The 22,111-nt window shown below is 35.0% G+C and overlaps 2 protein-coding genes across 4 annotated transcripts in view; one reads left to right on the forward strand and one right to left on the reverse strand.

Annotated features, from left to right (window-relative positions):
• The window catches only part of Erich1 (glutamate-rich 1), a gene marked incomplete at its 5' end in the record, with an annotated part of 52,793,804 nt that overhangs the window by 13,934,974 nt on the left and 38,836,719 nt on the right, over window positions 1-22,111 (forward strand).
• Gpm6a (glycoprotein m6a) overlaps window positions 1-22,111 on the reverse strand; it is a 330,034-nt gene that overhangs the window by 101,929 nt on the left and 205,994 nt on the right. For 2 of the 4 annotated variants that reach the window (NM_178105.3, NM_001394534.1), the window contains 1 exon segment: window positions 17,244-17,851. In NM_178105.3, the coding sequence (NP_835206.1) occupies window positions 17,244-17,280 (37 nt within the window). In that variant the 5' untranslated portion in view covers window positions 17,281-17,851. 4 annotated transcript variants of the gene reach the window in all.

A 22,111-nucleotide genomic window follows, 5' to 3' on the forward strand; every position in this document is an offset into this window, starting at 1 on the left:
CTCACAGACTGGCAGCATGCACAGGACCTGTACAAATTTATACCAAATTTATACTAGAGCTAAAAGGAGAAGTGAAAACATGCCCTATCCCTAACCTAGAAGCTATCTCCAATTCATAACCACTTAGATATGAATAAATTACTTTCTTCAAGGGAGTCTCACTGAGGAAAAAGTGCAAATTCAGAACACTCTTAAAGGTAGGTCCTATGCCCAACAGTAGATGGCTGACACAAAATGAGCTTAAAAGCATCTTTGGAGGTTCTCATAATGTTGAATCAGGACATTTTTCTTTTTAGCATTAAAGATCCCATATATTATGACTTGTACTTCTGTGTTTTTGCAGAATTTCTGTGTGCAGGAGCAAGTATATTCTCTGCATCTATACATGTTTCTTGTGCTTTTTCTAAACCACTCTCCTTCCCTCTCTCTTTCCCTCCCTGTCTGCCTCTACCTCTGCACCTCTCTCTCTCTCTCTCTCTCTCTCTCTCTCTCTCTCTCGCCCCCTTCTCCCTCCTCCTACCTCTCTCTCTCTGTCTCCCTGGCAGGAGGTCTTAATATGTAGCCCAGTCTAGGATGGAACTTATTAATATAGACCAGTCTGGCCTAGAACTCATAGAGATCCACTTAAAGGCATACACTACCACACCTGTTATCAAAATGAAAATTTTAAGATATTATCCAAACCATGTTTAACTTTTCATTTTAAATGATTTCAATATCTGACTATGTGTTTTTCTCAAAATTTATGTTTTATGATATATTTTCTTGAGTCTGGAGAGATGGCTCAGCAGTTAAGAGCATTCCAGAGGTCCTGAATTCAATTCCCAGCAACCACATGGTAGCTCACAACCGTCTGTAATGGAATCCAATGCCCTCTTTTGGTGTGTCTGAAAACAGCTACAGTGTACTCATAAATAAAATAAATAAATCTATAGAAAGTATCTTTATGCATAAATACAAATTTAAATTGTCAGTTTGGAAATTTATCAGACGTTGTAAACAGTGATCATTAATCCATTAGATCATCAGGTTTCTAAGTGTGTTCCAACAAATAGCAACAACAGCATGACCTGTAAGAATGTTAGAACTGCAACATTTTAAGCCTTAACCCATAACTACTAAAATAGAAACTCAAGGTGTGTAGATGATTGATCAGAAAGCTAGCCTCTAACACACCCCAAAACAAGTAATTCTAATAACTAAAATATGAGTCCTACTTAATGAAATGATAGTGCTGAATATAGTTACTAAATTAATAGGTGTAAATAGATCTCAGAGTCAGAAAAATTCATTATAAAACATGTGTGTTAATATTCCTTTATTCATTTCCTTTTATTCATTTTTAACAAGTTGGAAAAAGTCTAACCCCTATTTGTTACAAAGGGTGATACTAAATCATTTGATTAAATTTATCTTCCAATTAGAATAATTATTTCAAATATCTTAACAGTATTCCACATCCCTGTTTAAATAAAATAATACTCTGTTTTTGACATTTTTATTCTAACTACACAAAAAGGATAAACAGAAAATACCCTATTGCTGAATAGAACATGGAAAATGAACATGGTACAGCCCTATAAGCATCACCCCTCCTTGCTGAATTTTACAGTGCTGGAAGGTACTAGTCATGCTACCAGAGGGGAAAAGCAATAATCAGTGTTGTCCAATTGTGAGTCAGGGGAACTGCAGACAGCTGACCTGGCTGTTACCACTGCTGTAACAGCGACACAGACCATATGGAAGTAAATATTTTAGTATAGTGACAATTTTGAAATTATGGAATTTTAGCTTCTTTAAAAAATGTTATAAAAATATACTTTCCTTTTAATTCCAGGTATAGAGATGTGGGACTGCTTCCAACTGTCCTCAAAAGATGACTATGATTTGCTTCATTCTCAATATAAGGCATGGTTTTGCTAGCTGCAGATAGTTTTTATGATTGTCGTGATATTTAGAATTCTGGGAACTTTTCCGAATACATATAAATGCTAGAACCTGGAGGTGAGTCAGGTGGTTGCTGGTAATTTAGGGAGGTTGCTTGTGGTTTGTTAGTAGCCATGGCCAAAGGAAAAACAAAAGGAAAGAAAACAGATTCAGGGATTTTCTTGATCCCTCTCTCCCCTTTGTTTCTCTCCTATCTAATGTTTGAGGGCGAAACCAGGCAGATAAAGAGTGAGAAAAAGAGTTTACAAGTATCAAAGGTGAGCTGCAACTTGCTGATTGATATAATGTCTGTTCCACAAGCTGAAACCCCTACTTGGACAGTTACCATGACCTTATCACTAGATAAATTACAGATCCTATGGGAAAACATCCTTCCATTATTATGGTAAATGGACATGATATTAAATCAATTCCTAATGAACTATCATTTTACCCATAGATTACTGCATCTCCCAAACCTCATATGAGATGCTTCATTTTGTGTTGGATGTCAAGTAACACAGAGATCCAGAATTAATATTTTAGAAGAAAAGAGTAAGAGACTGTGAAATGTCCCATCCTAAGTAGGACATATATGTAAGAAGCTCCCTCTCCCAACATCTCAGAAATCATTGTGGAAAATGGAGTATGATGATGGTAATAACATGGTGGTGAATGATTATAAGCAAACAGATTTTTAGGCACGGTAGGGAAGTTACATATGTGTACTTACAGCAGTTAGGATAACATGTACAGGGCCTGTTTAAGTTCAAGAGAACACAAATGTCAGCACAGAGAGGACAGGTGGGCATAACATCCCACACTTAGAGGAGATATTGGCAAATAAGAGCTACTGAGGGTGTTTTTTTTTTTTTTTTTTTTTTTTTTTTTAGGATGGGACCTTTGGTTGCCAACCAAGCTCTCTAGTGGAATGTACCACTCCCAGGAATATTTGGGCAGAAAATTGGACTTCAGTTTAAAAAACAGAGTTGAGTGGTGGGGAGTGGTGGTGGATCTGAAAGAATTTAGGCAAGAAAGAATAGGATTAAAATATATTATATGAAATTTTAATTTAAAAGTAGACATTAATATACAATAGGGAAATAAAAAGAATCTAGTGCACATACAATTGGTATACTCAACACATGCTAAAAAGTAGGATGCAGCATTGCTTTTCAAAAAACAACACAAGACATGCTATAGAATAGGGAAACCTAGAGGAATACATATTGGTCTCAACAATGTTTAGAGCAAAATGTTGCCAACAGCCTTGTATATTTAGAAAAATTCACAAATTGAAAAGTATAAAAAGAAACAATTTTTTATATTTTTTTGTAGAAGAATGGTAGGCAAAAATTCTTATATTCACAGACCACTAAGTTTTGCATTTCTTCTCAGCTTCGTATTCATTTTTTTAACTTGAGTGAATTATTTAACTGAGCCAATGCAGCACCTAGCTAAATGTAAATATTTTATTTATTTTCTGGACGATGATAAAGAATCAATTAAATATAAGCTTCAGTATTTTTAAGTATTAACGAGACTGAAAAACCTTTAGCCAAATAAACAAAAAGAATAGAACAAAAGCCTAATTAAAAAATCAGAGATGAGAAATGAGACATTACAACAGAAACTGAGGAAATTCAGCGAATATAAGGACATTATTTTTTTTTTAATTGATGTTTCACCAAACTGGAAAAACTAAGACAAATAAAGATGAATTTCTAGATATTTTTGGCACACCAATATTAAATCAAGATGAAATACGTAACTTAAATAGACGATAAGATCCATTGAAATAGATGCAGTAATTAAGACCATATTAATTAAAAATAAGCCAGCCCAATGAATAGATAGATGCAGTACAGACTTTGACCAGGTTTTCAAAGAACGAATACTGAGACTCCTGAACTTACTACAAAAAATAGAATGAAGGAACTTTCCCAATTCTTTCACTAAGCCAATACTATCCTAAAACTAAAACCAGGCAAAGACCCATCAAAAAAATTACAGGTCAATGTATCTAAGAAACATGGATGCAAAAATTCTCATTTTCTCCTTGTAATAGACATGTTTCCTCATAAAAAAACTTTGCCACGGGAAATAGAAAATGAATTTTCTTCCAAGAACATGAAGGAGTATTCAGACTTTGTCTAGCATGTACAAAGTTGCATTTTATATGAAAGCAAAAGGAAGGCAATTGTAAATCCTTGACATAGGGAAGTTATAAGACACAGCTGATACAGTTCAGTGCTCAGATATATAGTGATTAAAATATAGAAGAATAATACCCTCTTTCTTATATTTTTTACTGTTCATTTTTACCACTGAGTAACAGCATTATTTCTGAATCATACTCTTTAAACAACTCTTCCTGTGTTGTTGCACTGCATGGTAGTTTTCATAATACACTTTGCTCAGTGACTCCAGTGAACTTCAGTCAGCATTCCTAATTAGACCCTTACCATTACCAACACTGTACTAAAATATAAATATAATTTAGTCTTTTGGCTAATATAATTTAACTTTTGATTCTGAGCCACTCTAATTGTGGGGCTCAGTCTTTGATAGAGATGTAATACAGTGAGCAATGTTATGAGGCTTTTTATAGATAGAGTTAAGTGAATAAATAAATTCTCTATCTTAACATTTTAAAAACTTTCTTCCTCCTCTGCTGAATTTACATTTGGAGAATTAGTTGGCTCAAAGTATCTCAGCAGGCCTAAGTTGGAATGGTGTTCTCATAACTGTAGAATTTGAAAGAAAGTAAAGTACCAAAGTTAAGACCAAATCTTTTACTGATGATAAAAGATTAAAAAGGATATAAGCTTTTATGTACTTTCCCATGAAAATTATTTTAAATAATCATATAAAATAAATCAGTTTCAATATAGATATTACTAAATATTGCTATGAAAGAGATACACAGACACATATTAATAGCACACATGACCCATTTGTGGTAGGCACAAAGGCCTGTGATAGGTATTTATTACCTCTTTGAAGATTTCACTTTTATCTAGTATTTTATATGAATAAACATCTTCCAAAATTATCTTTCCTTACTTTACTCTATAACTAGCATCTAAATTATGAAGTTATTTTGACTTTTCGAGGTTCCATTTTCAACTTTATATAGCAGTACTGTCACAAGTTCTAAATTTATATATTTGTAATTAGATATCGATTTATTAATTAACCAAAATTGGAGATATAAAAAGACAGACATTAAAATTGAAATCATGTATATAAATAAGGATGTTTTTGACATGCTATTATTCTTGAAATTACTGACCAACAAATTGGTTCATTAGAAATATTTGATGAGACTCAATCTTTTTTTTTAAAAGATTTTACTTATTTTATTTATATGAGCACACTGTAGCTATCTTCAGACACATCAGAAGAGGGCATCATATCTCATTACAGATGGTTGTGAGCCACAGATGGTTGGGAATTGAACTCAGAACTTCTGGAAGGGCAGTCAGTGCTCTTAATTGCTGAAATATAACTGGATCCCTGAGATCTCTCAGACACTGACCCACCAACCAGGCAGCACACACCAGCTGATATGAGTCCCCCAACACATATACAGAAGAAGACTGCCAGGTCTGGACTCAGTCCAAGAAGATGCACCTAATCCTCAAGAGACTGGAAGCCCCAGGGAGTGGGGAGATCTGGTGGGCTAGGGGTGAGGATATCCTTGTGGAGACAGGAGGGTGGGGGAAGTATGGGATATGGAACAGTCAGAGGGTAAACCTGGACGGGGATAAATTCTGGAATGTAAAAAACAACTAAATAAAGTTAAATTAAAAAAAAAAACTCTTAATCTTCCTAGGTAATTTCAAAGTGGTATTTATACAATTTTTCAACACAGTAATGAATAATAACAAAGAAAATATTCAAATTGTTATCCTGTTATTTCTTAAAGAACATCATACAAAATGTTATAAGATCTAACTTTCCAAATTTTGTAACTCTCTGAAGAACTTGACAGTTCAATATGTTTCACTTAATTGCTAGACTTGGGATGCTAAAAATATGTGGGCACTTTATTAAAAGAAAAAGAAGGAAAAGTCTATTCAGTCTGCTGAAAGCTGCTATCAAACTGCTGAACATTATCAGGTTGAAGAATAAAAAATTATTTTAGTTCAAATCTAATGGCATAAGATAAAGTCAAGGTAACATTCTTTTACATTCTCAGCTGCGTTCACATATCTCTAGGATATGTGTTCTATCATCTTTCTCTTGGATGGTTGACATTACCTTCGTCATCTTCTCTTCCTTCCTCCATGTTCTCCTCCATCTCTGTCCCCTATTATCAATTATTTTATCACCAGATATTAAGGGATTTACTTTTCTAGTTGGTTCATAAAGAAATATAATTTTTACCTTTAAGAAGCTTGTGCTTTGAAAAAGCAGACAGGAAATAACATTTATACATAAAAGGATAAAAAATGAGGCATGCTTTATTAAATGTTGACAGTTTACAGAATTGCTGATAAGACATTTCAAAAAGTGATTTATCTTTCAGCTCTTGCTTTCTGCCTCTAGGAGAACTGCTTAGCTATCTTAAAAGTAGTCACAATGTGTTATAATGACAGGAACAAAGATGTGAATATTACATCTGGTTAGTAAATTTTTATGTGCAAAAACTTCAATAGTTCTAATTGTTCATGATTAAAATTGATGCAAGAAAACAAGACATAATAAAAACAGTATTAGAAAACCAATTTTTAAAATGAAGAAAAAGAGTGCATCTTATAAAACAGATAACTATGTGAGTGATTATTTCTGTAATAGCCTTCCCATGAACAGAACGAACCACAGCCCTCTATTTTGTGAAAGTAAACATTCTAAAAGTTCACCATATCTTATATGTGTTGTGGAACATAATCTGGTTATGACAGCATCTAATGTTTTAATATTCTGCAATATTTTTTATCTAGAGGAATGCCCAACATTTTAAACCACCCTCTCTTTTTTCTGCTCTCATATTTGTTTGTATTATAAATTAACTCCTTAGTGAATCCATAAATGGTCCCAATAATGAATTGATTTCTTCTGAGATAAAAGTTAATATGCCCATTCATAATTTTAAAAAAACAGTTATTATCTGTCTGTTTTGTTTTTATACAAGAAAAGAAAAGAACTTGGATCAGGTTAAGAATATCCAGGACATCTCTTTCTTTAGGTTAGGGAAGTTTTATGATTCAATCCATGCTTATCACCCTGTACAAAGCTTAAGTCCAAGTGAATCAAGGACCTCCACATCAACCAGATACACTCAAACTAATAGAAGAAAAAGTGGGGAAGCATCTCGAACACATGGGCACTGGAGAAAATTTCCTGAACAAAACACCAATGGCTTATGCTCTAAGATCAAGAATCGACAAATGGGATCTCATAAAACTGCAAAGCTTATGTAAGGCAAAGGACACTGTTGTTAGGACAAAACGACAACCAACAGATTGGGAAAAGATCTTTATCAATCCTGCAACAGATGGCTTAATATACAAAGAACTCAAGAAGTTAGACTGCAGGGAGACAAATAACCCTATTAAAAAATGGAATTCAGAGCTAAACAAAGAATTCACAGCTGAGGAATGCCGAATGGCCGAGAAACACCTAAAGAAATGTTCAACATCTTTAGTCATAAGGGAAATGCAAATCAAAACAACCCTGAGATTTCACCTCACACCAGTGAGAATGGCTAAGATCAAAAAGTCAGGTGACAGCAAATGCTGGTGAGGATGTGGAGAAAGAGGAACACTCCTCCATTGTTGGTGGGATTGCAGACTGGTACAACCATTCTGGAAATCAGTCTGGAGGTTCCTCAGAAAATTGGACATTGAACTACCTGAGGACCCAGCTATACCTCTCTTGGGCATACACCCAAAATATGCCCCAACATATAACAAAGACACATGCTCCACTATGTTCATAGCAGCCTTAGTTATACCAGCCAGAAGCTGGAAAGAACCCAGATGCCCTTCAACAGAGGAATGGATACAGAAAATGTGGTACATCTACACAATGGAATATTACTCAGCTATCAAAAACAATGACTTTATGAAATTCATAGGCAAATGGATGGAACTGGAAAATATCATCCTGAGTGAGGTAACCCAATCACAGAAAAACACACATGGTATGCACTCTTTGATAAGTGGATATTAGCCCAAATGTTTAAATTACCCTACATGTACAGAACACATGAAACTCAACACAGATGACCAAAATGCTAATGCTTCACTCTTTCTTAAAAGGGAAACAAGAATACCCTTGGCAGGGAATAGGGAGGCAAAGTTTAAAACAGAGGCAGAAGAACACCGATTCAGAGCCTGCCCCACATGTGGCCCATACATATACAGCCACGGAATTAGACAAGATGGATGAAGCAAAGAAGTGCAGGCCGACAGGAACCGGATGTGGATCTCTCCTGAGAGACACAGCCAGAATACAGCAAACCACTGAACTGAGAATGGGACCCTCATTGAAGAAATCAGAGAAAGGACTGGAAGAGTTTGAAGGGGCTCAAGATCCCATATGAATAACAATGCTAAGCAACCAGAGCCCCAGGGACTAAGCCACTACCCAAAGACTATACATACTATACATGGACTGACCCTGGGCTCCAACCTCATAGGTAGCAATGAATAGCCTAGTAAGAGTACCAGTGGAAGGGGAAGCCCTTGGTCCTGCTAAGACTGAACCCCCAGTGAAAGTGATTGTTGGGGGGAGGGTAGTAATGGGGGGAGGGGAACACCAATACTGAAGGGGAGGGGGAGGGGTTAGGGGGATGTTGGCCCGGAAACCGAGAAATGGAATAACAATCAAAATGTAAATAAGAAATACTCAAGTTAGTAAAGAAAAGAAAATAAAAAAGAATATCCAGGACAAAATTCACAGCTGAACTTGAGGGCACTCAGGAAAGCATTGATTTTATAGTGTCACAAATTAATACCTGTGAAACTGTTATGATGGATGCTGTTGGAAATGATCTTTTAAAATGATCTGGGAATTCTGCTTTCTATGAATAATAAAAAAAATCTGTTGGTATTTACAAACTGGGAGGGGTGTCTATGTGCTGTGACTGGCTATAAGGAAGGGATGTAGACGAGGGGAGACCAAAACTGACATACTAGATGTTATGTTCTTGATATTAGGAATCCACTATGAGTTATCAACTTCTGGTAAGTGAAGGGAAAGTTAATTTCTAAGCCATATCACTTTAGTTTTCTCAGTCTTCCACACTCAATTATATAGCTACTTAAATACTTCAGCATAAGCCCTACTTTAAATAGACAATGAGGTAATATTAATACCTTTCACATAGGCACTTCTTTTACTGAACTAGCTATACATTTATAAAATCTCTGGACTCATGCCCCTAATCAGAGATTGAAAACCTGTCAGTGAAACCTTAGTGTTCAGAGATAAAATGTAATATAGTATAACGGTCATAATTAGTAACCGAAGTAGTAAAATTCAAGAGGATAAAAATTGTTTTAGAAAAGTATTATCTAAATGAGAACAAGTATCATAACTATACTTGCACAGCCTCTGGAAATGACTATTGAATTAATATTACACTAAATTTTCCCATAACCACTTTTGTAGGGTGCCATTTAGTGAAAGAAAAGGATAAAAATAATCTCTAGACAAATGACTTTCTAAGTTGGACCCATTAAACTTATAAATACAAGGGTATCAAAATACAGGACAGACTTTTATGTTCTTCATAAAAGTTCTTCATAGCTTTGTCAATGAAATACGTCAGTTACAAGTCAGCTGAAGAAATGATTTGTGAAAGTATTTGTTGAAATGAAGATTATCTACTAGTTAAACCAAAACAATTCCTTTTTCACAAGTCTGCAAGTAGTCAACATTGAAAAAGAAAATGAGGCAATTAAATCCAACATCATTAATAACTAAAAATTCTTTGCTGATGGTTTGTCACTTTACAGTTAGTAAATATCTTGGCATATTAACAATTCTAATGTAATGGACATATTTATCTATTCTATAATCTATTCTAATTCTTTGGGATACTCATAAAAGTTTTGGACCATCAATATTTATTGGTTAGCACTGTTATCTTATAATGTTTGTTAATTTACTATTCAAGTCATGAAAATAAAGAGGTAGGCAGAAAATCATTCGAAACATCAAATAATGCTAAAAAGCAGTGTTATTTTAAAATATTAGCATCTATTAGGAATACATCTATTTAGTTAACTACCACTCAGAAACTTATACTAAATATATTCTTCACAAACTTTTTACAGAAAAAAAAGACTTTTAATTAATGATTGACTGCAATTTGCTAGGAGATAAACAACTATTATGAAACTACGCAAAGAAATGAAGAGATGAACCAAGAAATACCATTTTATTAAAGTGTGAATGTGAATTAAATTAACTCAGTTTATATTTTAAGACAATAATTGTAATTTTTACACAGTGGGTGGATGGTCCATGTAAAACAATTTCTTGTCCTTTTGAAGTATATTTGTAAGTGGTCAAACTCCAATATTGAAGACTACGAAATGTTGTCATAAGTTACAGAACATGGTTGATGCATCTGATAAGCATATGTGACTGAAACAGTCACTACATAGGGCATGTGGCAGAGAGCCAATTAGTGATACTTTGTGCAAATCACAGCATGTTTAAAAGTTCAAACCTGGTCTCAAAGGTAATTGTACTGAACCCAACTTTACTATTACTGGAGACTGTGTGAGTTGGATTTATTTAATTAACCCACTTGATTTTTAGTTTCCTCAGTGTAAGTACCAATTAAGGTTACCGTGAGGAGCCAATACATTAAATTTATGTTAAATCCTTAGGCTAATGTCTGTTTCTGGAATTACTAGGCAATTATGTTCTCTAACATTCTCTAGTGTGATAAAGCTAAACTTGCCTTCCTTTTTAAATATCTTACCATCAAGAATGTTGAAAAACTTTGTAAAGGGCAATAAAAATGAGTAGATATACATTCTTCTACATGCTGAACTTCAGGTGAACCAGCACCATTTGTTAAAAATGCTGTCTTTTTTCCACTGGATGGTTTTAGCTCCTTTGTCAAAGATCAAGTCACCATGGGTGTGTGGGTTAATTTTGGGTCTTCAATTCTATTGAATCTATTGATCTATCTGCTTGTATCTGTACCAATACCAAATGGTTTTTAATCACTATTTGCTCTATTATACTGCTTGAGGTCAGGGATGGTGATTCCCCAGAAGTTCTTTTATTGTTTAGGATAGTTTTCACTATCCTGGGTTTTTTGTTATTCCAAATGAATTTGCAAATTGCTCTTTCTAACTCTATGAAGAATTGAGTTGGAATTTTGATGGGGATTACATTGAATCTGTAGATTGCTTTTGGTAAAATGGCCATTTTTACTATATTAATCATGCCAACCCATAGGTAAATGGATGGAACTAGATTTTTTTTTCGAGCTGAGGACCTAGCCAAGAGCCTTGCACTTGCTAGGTAAGTGCTCTACCACTGAGCTAAATCCCCAACCACGAATGGAACTAGAAAATATCATCCTGAGTGAGGTAACCCAATCACAAAAAAGCACACATGGGGCTAATAAGTGGATATTAGCCCCAAAGCTCAAATTACCCAAGATAGAATCTGTAGATCACATGAAGCTAAAAAGGACGACTACAGTGCAGATGTTTCAGGCTTCCTTAAAAAGGGGTAACAAAATATTCATAGGAAAAGATATGGAGACAAAGTTTGTAGCACCTAGGGATACAGGCCATATACAGCCACCAAAGCTAGAAAATATTGATGAAGCCAAGAAGTGCATGCTGACAGAAGCCTGATACAGCTGTCTCTTGAGAGGCTCAGCCAGAGCATGTTAAATACACAGGCAAATGACGGCAGCACACCATTGAACTGAGATTGGGTCCCTGTTGGAAAGGATTGAAGGAGTTGAAGGGGCTTGCAACCCTATAAGAACAACAATACCAACCAACCAGAGCTCCCAGGGACTAAACCACTACCCAAAGAGTACACCTGGACAGACCCATGGCTCCAGCTGCATATGTAGCAGAGGATGGCCTTGTTGAGCACCAATGGGAGGAGAAGATCTTGGTCCTGCCAAGGCTGGACCCCCCCCCCAGTGTATGGAAATGTTAGGGCTGGGAGGAGAGAAGGGGGGTCCTTGGGAGGGGGAACACCCTTATAGAAGAAGGAGAAGAGGATAGGCTAGGGGGCTTTTGGCCAGGAAACCAGGAAAGGGAATAACATTTGAAATATAAATTAAAAATATCCAATAATTTAAAAAAGAATGTTGAAAAACAATCTTCCAATTAAAAAGTAAACCTTTTCAAAAGCTATTTTTATATATTTGTGTGTATGTATGTGTTTAAAGAGACTTCCTCTGTAAAGCCCTCATAATTCAGGAAAGTCTGAACTGAAATTGTTTAAAAGGTAAGAATCATTCATTTATTTGTTTACATGTACCCCCTAATTCACTAATAATTAGAACCTTTTAAACTACTTATATATTTTCCTATTAGGAATTGAGAAAATTTGTCTTACAGAATTGCATGCTACAGATAAAAGTTCAGTATCCTTTCTTAATTATGTGGGGGGGGGGAAGCTGATGTGTGTGTGTGTGTGTGTGTGTGTGTGTGTGTGTGTGTGTGTGTGTGTGTGTGTTGTATGTGCATGTGTATGCAACTGTTTGGAAGATGCACTTGTCCATAGAAAGCAGAGGTGCTTTCAGATGTCTTGCTTTGCCTCTCTCTATTCATTTTAGATAGACTTAAGATGAACTTGAAGTTCAGTGCTTCAGGGGAGGTTCTGGATCTGTCTCTCTCTTCCTCAGAATACCTCAGTATGTGGATGCAAAGAACTCAAACTCTGGCCCTTAAACCACTTAAATTGCATATGTTCTCACCATCTCCCAAACCCCGTAGTTCCTCTTATTCACAGTGTACACATTCTAAGATCACTAGACATCTAACGCCATGGGTAGGTTTGAGGTTTTTATTTAAAAAATAATAATGAGTAAATAAAATAACAGTAAGCAAGTAATAACTAATAATAAAATCATAAAACTAATAATATAGTAAACTAATTGATGCACTGCAATAAAAGTGTCAACTCAGTGTTTCTCTGTGTATATTACTCTCTGAATAGCTTAGTGCACTTTAGTCACCCCTATCTGTGTGGTAATGTGAAGTGATATGAAGCCTATGTAATGAGATGGAATGGAATAAAGGACTGCGAACTTAACATTCACCATAAACAGCTAGTGGGAAACTAGTATGACAGCTGACAGCAAAACTAGTACAGATTTCCTGTTCGGATGACCCTGCCTTATCATCTTAGAAACAGCAAAAGAAGAGTTCTCACCTTTCACTTTCAAAATGCCCTTAGGAGATTTCTTTGGCTTGTCTAAATTGCTAACATTATGGCTTTTGACCTTCGAGATTATTAAGCAAAATAAGGGGTACTTGTATACACTCTGTATTGTAATGACCAATATTCACTATCCCATAGCTAGTCTGGAAATGAAGATGATGACTACTGGCAGGGTGATATTCAGCATGGATACACTGTAAAAAGAGAGACTCAAATAGTAAGCAGAATGAATTGAGATAACATAGACGTTCTTCCCAGAACTCCCAGCACAGTAGAAAAACTAAAACCTAAATGATATTTATTTGTAAAAGTTCTCATTCAACATTTTCAGAACACAGCAGTTACTTAACATATGTACTTACACCAGACTATAGTTGATCATATTTTAAACATAATCATAAGTAAGGAAGACATTATTGCATCTTTTATTTATTTTTCTCCAGATGAATCAAAACAATTGTCTTGCATACCAATAAACTTCAGTACTGGGAATACAAAATGTTTTCAATAAATACTTTTATGTTTACTCTGATACAAGTATTTATTCTACTGAAATATATCAAATCCATATACTAACTCATTTTGTTCACCAGACACAACTGGCTTCTGTAATGTCAAATCTTTTGCCTTAATGGGGTTTTGTTTTTTAATATTTATTCATTAATTTACATCCCAAAGGCTGCTTCCCTCCAGGTTCCCTCCTTACAAAGCCACTCCACCTCCCCCTTCCTCCCTCTTTCTCTTCTGAAAGCATAAGACCCCTGGATATTCCACCCTGAGGCATCAAGTCTCTGCCAGATTAAAAAAAAATTATATAACCTTTGCTCAAACTCTCTTTAAATCAGAGACTTTGATGCCATGACATGGCCACCTTCCATAGCAATTATATTAGGTTTATTATGGCTATCCTGAAAAGCCAAGTTCAAAATAGTCTCCTTTTATGTTTCCTATTGAATGTCAGAATACTGCTGCTCGGGTTGAACACATGTTTTAAAGAATTGGTTTTACTTAGCAGATCTTACAAAAGTGACATTTTTTTGAAAATGTTAGAAACCCATCAGTGCAATGACATATTGTTGGTGAAGTCCAAAGAAAAGGAGTGTGCAACAGATTAAATGGCTTCCATTTTATAACTGAATCAAAGCACGGATTGGCTGAAGACAATGTCTGCTTAACTCCCCCAGACTCTTAATTATTCACCCTACTGATCTTAATATGTATCAGGATAAACATGATCACTTTTCCTGCTTGCCTTTTACAGGCAACATGAGGAAGAGCATATAAATACAAAGAAAAACACGTTTCTTACGGGGACCCTTATAAGTCCTTAACCAACAACTAAAGATCCTTCTCTGGTATAGTTCATTAAAGTACTGGATTTAATTTTACATTCTAGTGGAATTTAAAAGGTTGTGTGGGTAAATGCTGATACAAATTTAAATCCTTAGAATTACAGCAAGGAAAAAAACAGTTGCTTCATCCTCCCCTGAGAGAGAATGATTTTTCAAAGTTACTGGTGGAAAAATGGATAACAAACAATGACATCACTTCTCTTGGTATCTGCATCTGGTAAGGCTCACTCAGAGCATTTAACCTGTTAGCACACTCCACAATTGAATTCAAGTGTTCATTTGGTGTAATACTTATGTATTTAATAAAATCTGGTGGACTTTGGTTTAAACAGACTGGTCAAGAAGCAATAACATTAAATACAATAAAAGACATTAAATTAATAGAAGGCTGGAAAATGTCTTCCAATTGAAAGAGAACTCTGGTAACAGAATCTGTATTGAAAACCCTATGTGATTTATAAAAATAAAAGCAGAGGGAATATAAAATGCTGCTTCCCTTTCCAGGAGATGAATGATTAAATCTCTCCACCTAAACTCTTAAATCATTTCCAATGATTTAATCTGCTTATCACATAGTTCTTCTAACAGCAATCAATACAAAATTCACACTGTTTCTTCTCTATTACTGTTCAAATGTAATTTGACAACATCCAACATGTTAAAAGGTGTCATGGGTATAGTTGGGGTGGGGAGAAGGCTACGCAGGAGTGAAGAGAATTAAATCCTTTCCTCAATTAAGTAAACAGGCCGATCCACAGATATTTTACTTAGAACCATCATGTACTTAGAGTGCACCATATAGATATTTTTAATCTAGCATTGCTTTCCCTGACTATTGCTGGTTTATATGTGCATATATTAAAAATGAGACATGCACTCTGACAGATCATCCTGTCAATATTCTGCTGCCTCCCTTCTATGAACGATTTCTAATACTGCCTGAAGGGGGGAAAGATCCTAACATCATTACATCATTTCTCTTGTTCCTGTCTCTACCATAGCTTGCTGAGAAACATTCAACCTGTTACCATGATCCTTAATTTAAGATTTTCTTTAGTGTAATGAGTGTCACTTGTCTACTTAAAATGATTGAACTACTGTCTTCTTCCTAAAGAAGCATATATGATTTGTACAATAAAAAAGATGTGAGAGTAAGAGATTTATTTAGAAAATAAGGCAGTCCACTGAAATGTTTATGTAGTATAGACAGGAGTTGGTAAGGAAATTTACCCTTTAAAATCTCCAATGAACCCTTGTTATTTTTTCAATGATAAATGCTGTTGTTATTTTTAGTATTAGAGTCATGCTGATTTTTATGTTTCTCTTCAAACATCATTAACAATGAAGATCGTTAGCTTATCTGTTATCTTTATTGCATATAGAAAACATTTACAAACTTAGCCTCTGAATACAGGTGGATCTGTGTACATCATTATACCCCAATGGGTGTGTGGGTTTGTGTGTGTGTGTGTGTGTGTGTGTGTGTGTGTGTGTGTGTGTGTGTGTAGGTGTGTCGGGGGGGCTACTTAGAAAAGAGGACAAGCATACCTGAACATTTTAACATATGAGAAATCATGCACTGAACCTCCAAACTACAAGTGACATCATTTAAAATGCAGTTTTAAAACAAGAACACATTTATATACATTTAAAACCATCCTTGAAAATGTATTTCTCTAGCAATTCTTGTAAACTACTTTCTTTATGTGTATTATGTAGTATGACTCTTTTAATCTTAAGAAAACAAGAGTGTTTTCTCTAGTATTACATAAGCCTGTGCACAGACATGAGAGCAAACACTGCCTCTACTGGGGTGAAACACATTTCCTCTGAAGCCTCACTTGATGTATTTAAAAAAAAAATTCTAAAGCTGTTTGAATCATTTGAAATTGGCAACATTTTCCATTGTTAATTTAAAAAAATTATCACATATAGCCAGATAATAACTATAAAGCTTTAAAAATGAATCTGAAATTTAACAAAGATTAAATATTTATAATCAACTGTAAGTTGAAAGAAAGAAAAAACTAATGTCATTAAATAAACCTCAAAATCTGTGAATTTTTGCTCCTTATTAATTAAAACAACACTGCACCCATGAAAATAAATAAATTAAATGAGTACAAACCAAATGATACTAAATGCTGTTGTTCTTTGTTCTATCAGATGGCTGTGCAAAGGTATTGATAATGATTACATCATCAAATTTTTAACTGCAACTTGTGCACCAATTGTGTTTGTGTCTGAAATCTGGAATCTCAGAGCTCAGCTTGACAACCATGAAAACGTGAAATAAATGAAGTTTAACAAAGACTGGACTAAAGACTACTTCACCCCACTGCACTGTCCTTATCATCAATATCTGAATATGCGTTTAGATACTTATATCTAGAAGATGCTCAAACGATAAGGATCGTAACTGGCAATACAGCAAATGAGGAGCAGAGGAAAAAGGAAGGGGGAAATGCCTTTCAAGAGAAAAAGATTCATTAGTCTCTCTGGCAAGTGTTTAAAACAAACAACGAAAGCACAAAATGATCACTTCATTACAAATAAACCCTTTTTAAAGCACAGTACCTTTTTGTGTCTGTCCTTCTTCCATATTCTCTTCCATGGCTACCTTTCTTCAGGAGAATCTGGTGCACGGAATTAGTCAAAAGCTCAATTAGATGTTAAAAAAAGCGAGTGCTTTTTTTCCCTGGGCAGCTCCAGCAGCAGTGGCTTGGGCAAGTCCTTGGAGCTTAGCTGAAGCTCCCTCGCGCCTCTTGTTTGCTTAGAGGCTGGCTGTCAAGTGTAATTTCATTCAAATTACTCTTCCGTGAAGATTATCAATTTTTCTTCTCAAAGCTGCCTATTGTGTGCCACAGTAAGCAGGTACTCAAACAAACAGCCGGATAATTTTGGGAGGGGGAGTGGAAAGGGGTCTGGATGCTAGGAGCAGAGGCACTGTGATTCACAAGCCTCGCTTTGCATTTAAAATGGGGGAAAGAAATTGAGGTTTGTGTTGAAATCTCGGCTTTAAACTGGAAGCAGGCTGAACTGTGAACAGATGGAGGGGTGTCCTCCTAGCATGAAGCGGACCACCAACCCATAATTCCCCCCATTGCTACCACAGTGGGAAAGCCCAGATTCTCATCCTGTCTTTCTGCTGCAGTAGTTTCTGCTCACCCAGTCAGATTCATTACAAAAATGCCCTTTCCTTTTACCTCCTCACGAAGTGTCTAGTTAATTTGATTTAAAGGTGCCAAGAAGGGATGCAATTAGACTATCTCGAGGCTGGTCTGTTAAAGGTTATTATTAAGATAGGACCCTCACATTCACATCTTTCCAAATCAAGGAGAAATAAAAACATGGCTATCAAAGAAATAAGTATAAATCGTTTGTTTTAATAAGTATTTAATTTTTTTTAGTGACATAGGACTTTTACAGGTAAAGAGGAGAAAAAAAAAAAAAGGATCTATCGGCGTAGCTGATTCCAAATGGGAATTTTGTGAAGAGAAAAATGTTAAGGGTGATTATTGGAGAATGGGGGCGACAAAAAGAACGAAAGGATTCTGGATAAGGAACAACAGGATACAATGGGAATCCGCACTCTGATTTGGAATGCAAATCACAATGTTGCAGTCTGGCAATAAATTAGCAATCGTGCTCAACCTATTGAGTGACAGAACACAACTAGAGTCTCAATACTTCACAAAAGGTACAGGAAGAAAATAAACACTGTCTGTCAAAGCTGTGTCAAGCTTTAGTAGAGTATAAAGGAAGACTGTCTTGCCTGTGTTTCTCTCAAAATAAACAAGCATACAGAAATACACAGGGATGAATAAGCTCTTGCCTTTAATGTAAAAATGTATATCCTCATTATCCAGATAATACATTTGTGTTATAGGAAAAATTTCGCATAGGTTTTAAGGTATGTCGGCAGCATATTGCACACTGCTCTCCCAATTTTAAGAGCAGTTATTTCAAGGAAAAGATGATCTGAGGACACTCCAGTTTATTTACCTAAATGAAGGTCTATTATCTCTCCGATAATCAATAGTTCTATTCTTTTTGTCAAATGCGTTTAACTCAAGGATAAATGCAATTGATAAAAACTTTAGCCACCTCACCTCTCTGAATAAACAAATCGATTTTTATTCAAGGATTTTGAGACAGTTGCTTGTTCCAAGCAGATTGAGAGAGAACTCACAGGGAACCCAAAGAAGCCAAATCATAGCAGTCCCTCTGTTTCAGCCCATCTCTCGGCTGACATATCCTGGCATACAGTCAGAAGAAAATGGAGCTTCCATCCTTGTTTATCTACTTCATTCATTTTACAACACAGAAATAATCAGTGTCACCAGTTATTAACAGCAGCACCCAAACAAACAATAACACTATCATATTTTATAGTATTTATAAACTTTAAAAGGTTCAAGTACATTACTTAAGGAAAACAGGGAAATATTCTTGACCCCATGTATGTTGGAAGACCCATCTAGTATATAAAGAAGAAACTTTTAGAGCCCACATCATCAGCTATCTTTGTCTAGTACTCTAATTTTTAAAACTGTTCTACATTTCTACTCTAGTCCATCACAGGTGCCTTCAGTGTTCTTTAAAAATTCACCCTCAGTTCATGCCTATTTTATTTTACCATCCACAGATCATGTTAAAAATATTGGCTGGGCAAGATCAGTAGAAAGATGTGACTACGATTTCTTTTTTATTCTGGAAACTTCAAGGGAAAATATATTTGTATATTCACCAACTTATTGTCAACATGGTTTTCTCTATAAAGCAAAAGCGACTCTTCCTTTTTTTTAATATATAGAGCATCATCCTCTCATGTTGAAGATAATAGAGTTCTTCCAAACTGATGAGAATAAATGCGTATACATAGAGTATTCTTATACCAACAACCTGTAAACAAGTGAAGATTTATTTGTTGATATATACACAAAGCTAAGTCATTTTGAAGTCTACACTCTTGTGGGTTTTCAGTATAGTCACATTTATATAGTATTCTTTCTACTACTCTTCTCTGGAACTCTTTAAATCTCCCCACAGTGAAGTTTAGTACCCATTAAACACAAATTGTCCGTCTTCCTTTTTCCATTTGACAGCTGGGGTTGATGTTACTGGTTGACATTTTTAGGATATTTGCAAAATTCTTTGTCATTTGAATAAAAATACTTAAACATCTAGTCATATGAAAAGTAGTTCAGGAGATAGATGTTCATGAGATAAACTCATAGAAGACTGATTTTTATGAACTCTAAATTTAAAACATTAACCTTAATAACTGCCAATGATCTTTCCTCTGTATTCCCATTGTGGTAGTTTGAATGAGAATGGTGTCCATAGGATCCTATATTTGAAATCTTGGTCCCAAATTAGTGGGACTCTTTAAGAAGGATTAGAGGAGTGGCCTTGTTGGTGAAAGTATGTTATTGAGAGCAGGTTTTGAGGGTTCAAAAGCTCATACTATCCCCTGTGAGCTCTCCTTGACTCATACCTGTGTATCAAGATGTAAGCTCTCAGTTCCCACTCCAGACAATGCTTGCCTGTATGCTGCCACAGTCCCCACCTTGATTGTTGTGGATTCTTAACATTCTGGTACCAAATGCTCAAAATTAAATGTTTTCTTTTATAAGTTGTTTTAGTAAGGTGTTTTCACAAAGCAATAGAAAAGTGACTAGAGTACTCATTAAAATTACAAGTTATGGTGATATGGTACTTCATCGAATATTTTTTCAATTATATACATTGTATTTGCTTTGACTCCACTTTAGTTCTACTTTTGGTATTTTAAATACACAAATAGATACTAAAGACTATTATCACTAATGTTAAAGATTATTCTTTGAAATATTAGCTGAGATATACTTATGATATATATTATTTTTCCATGTGAACTAATTAATACCTTATTTATATAGTCTAAAATCATGATAAGTCCCTCTTATTTTTTCTAACTTAGATACATCTCCGTTTGACACCTGTTATTAACCAAGAAAGTATCTACATATTTCTCAGTTGTATACTGTACTTATCTTTATATTCAATTATATCCTGAGAAACAACTATAGTTAAAACATATTAGTCACTACAAAGCATATGCAAAAAGAATGAAAGAAAAAAAGAAAGAAATGTTCATGGGTTCTGAGTCATTGAATAAACAGGACATGTAGAAAATATGATGGTATGGACTAAGTATAGTGCATAGAACCAAGAGACATGAACAGTTTAAAATTTTCTTTTCATCTTGAAATCTTTTTTTAACTAATCATGCCATTCATTTACATATCAAATGATATCCTACTTCACAGTTATCCCTCCACAAACTCCCCATTCCTTATTTGCCCACTCCTCTCTCCACTTTGCCTCTATGAAGTTGCTCCCCCTTCCACCCACCCTCTCCTACAGCACCACTCCAGTATCTCCGTATACTGGAGCATCAAACCTCCCCTCCCATTGATGTCTCATCATCTCATGAATGAAATATTTCAATTGTCACGTTTGCTAAATTTTGAAAAAAGCAACAAAACAAATTAACTGCTGCTTTAGAGTAGATGTTGAAAGTCAAATTTAGTGTTTTCTCTAAAAGTTAAAACTATCACAAACCATAGGCTGTTTAAAAATATTAAAGAATGGGGTTGGGTATTTAGCTCAGCGGTAGAGCGCTTGCCTAGCAAATGCAAGGCCCTGGGTTCGGTCCCCAGCTCCGAAAAAAGAAAAGAAAAAGAAAAAAATATTAAAGAATAATCATGACAGTTCTTGGGGCTATACACTCATTTAAATCAACCCAATGATCATAGTTATCACAAGTCATTTAATACTTACTTTTTATGGCCCCCTCATTTTAATTATACAAATGTTTGCTCAAGATTCTTCCTCTCATTGAAACTTGAGAGAGGTAAAAATTTCTCTGACTTATGATGCACACCTTTTAGTAGAATAAGATCACCCTGGGTTACAGTGATATTACCTAATAAGAACAAAGCAAGCACAGCAGAGAGCACATGAGCCTACTGAAAGAATAGCTCACCTATTCCTCCCTTTTAATTTTTTGATAATAACATAAAATACATCATTTTCTCTTTCCTTTTTATCCCTCCAATCCTCCACTTGTATCACATTGCACTCTCTCAAAGCTATAACATTTAATTTTTGTGTAAATTTTTATTCGTAAATATATAATTGCAACCGGTTAAGTCCATATAATATGATATATATATATATATATATATACATATGATTTCAGAATTGATCATTTGATATTAGATAACCAATTTTGATAGCCCTTCAAGGAAGTTTTATGGTCTCCTGGAAGGTTCTGTTTGGTATAACTCAATTAAGGTAGAGAGATTCCTATCCAGTAAAATAGCAGTAGCCAACCTATGGAGTAGGTTGAATAAATAAGAGGAAAAAATTACTCTAGACTTTTCAAATTGAATATG

Source organism: Rattus norvegicus, chromosome 16 (assembly GCF_021556685.1).
Source record: "Rattus norvegicus strain SHRSP/BbbUtx chromosome 16, alternate assembly SHRSP_T2T, whole genome shotgun sequence".
NCBI lineage: Eukaryota > Metazoa > Chordata > Mammalia > Rodentia > Muridae > Rattus > Rattus norvegicus.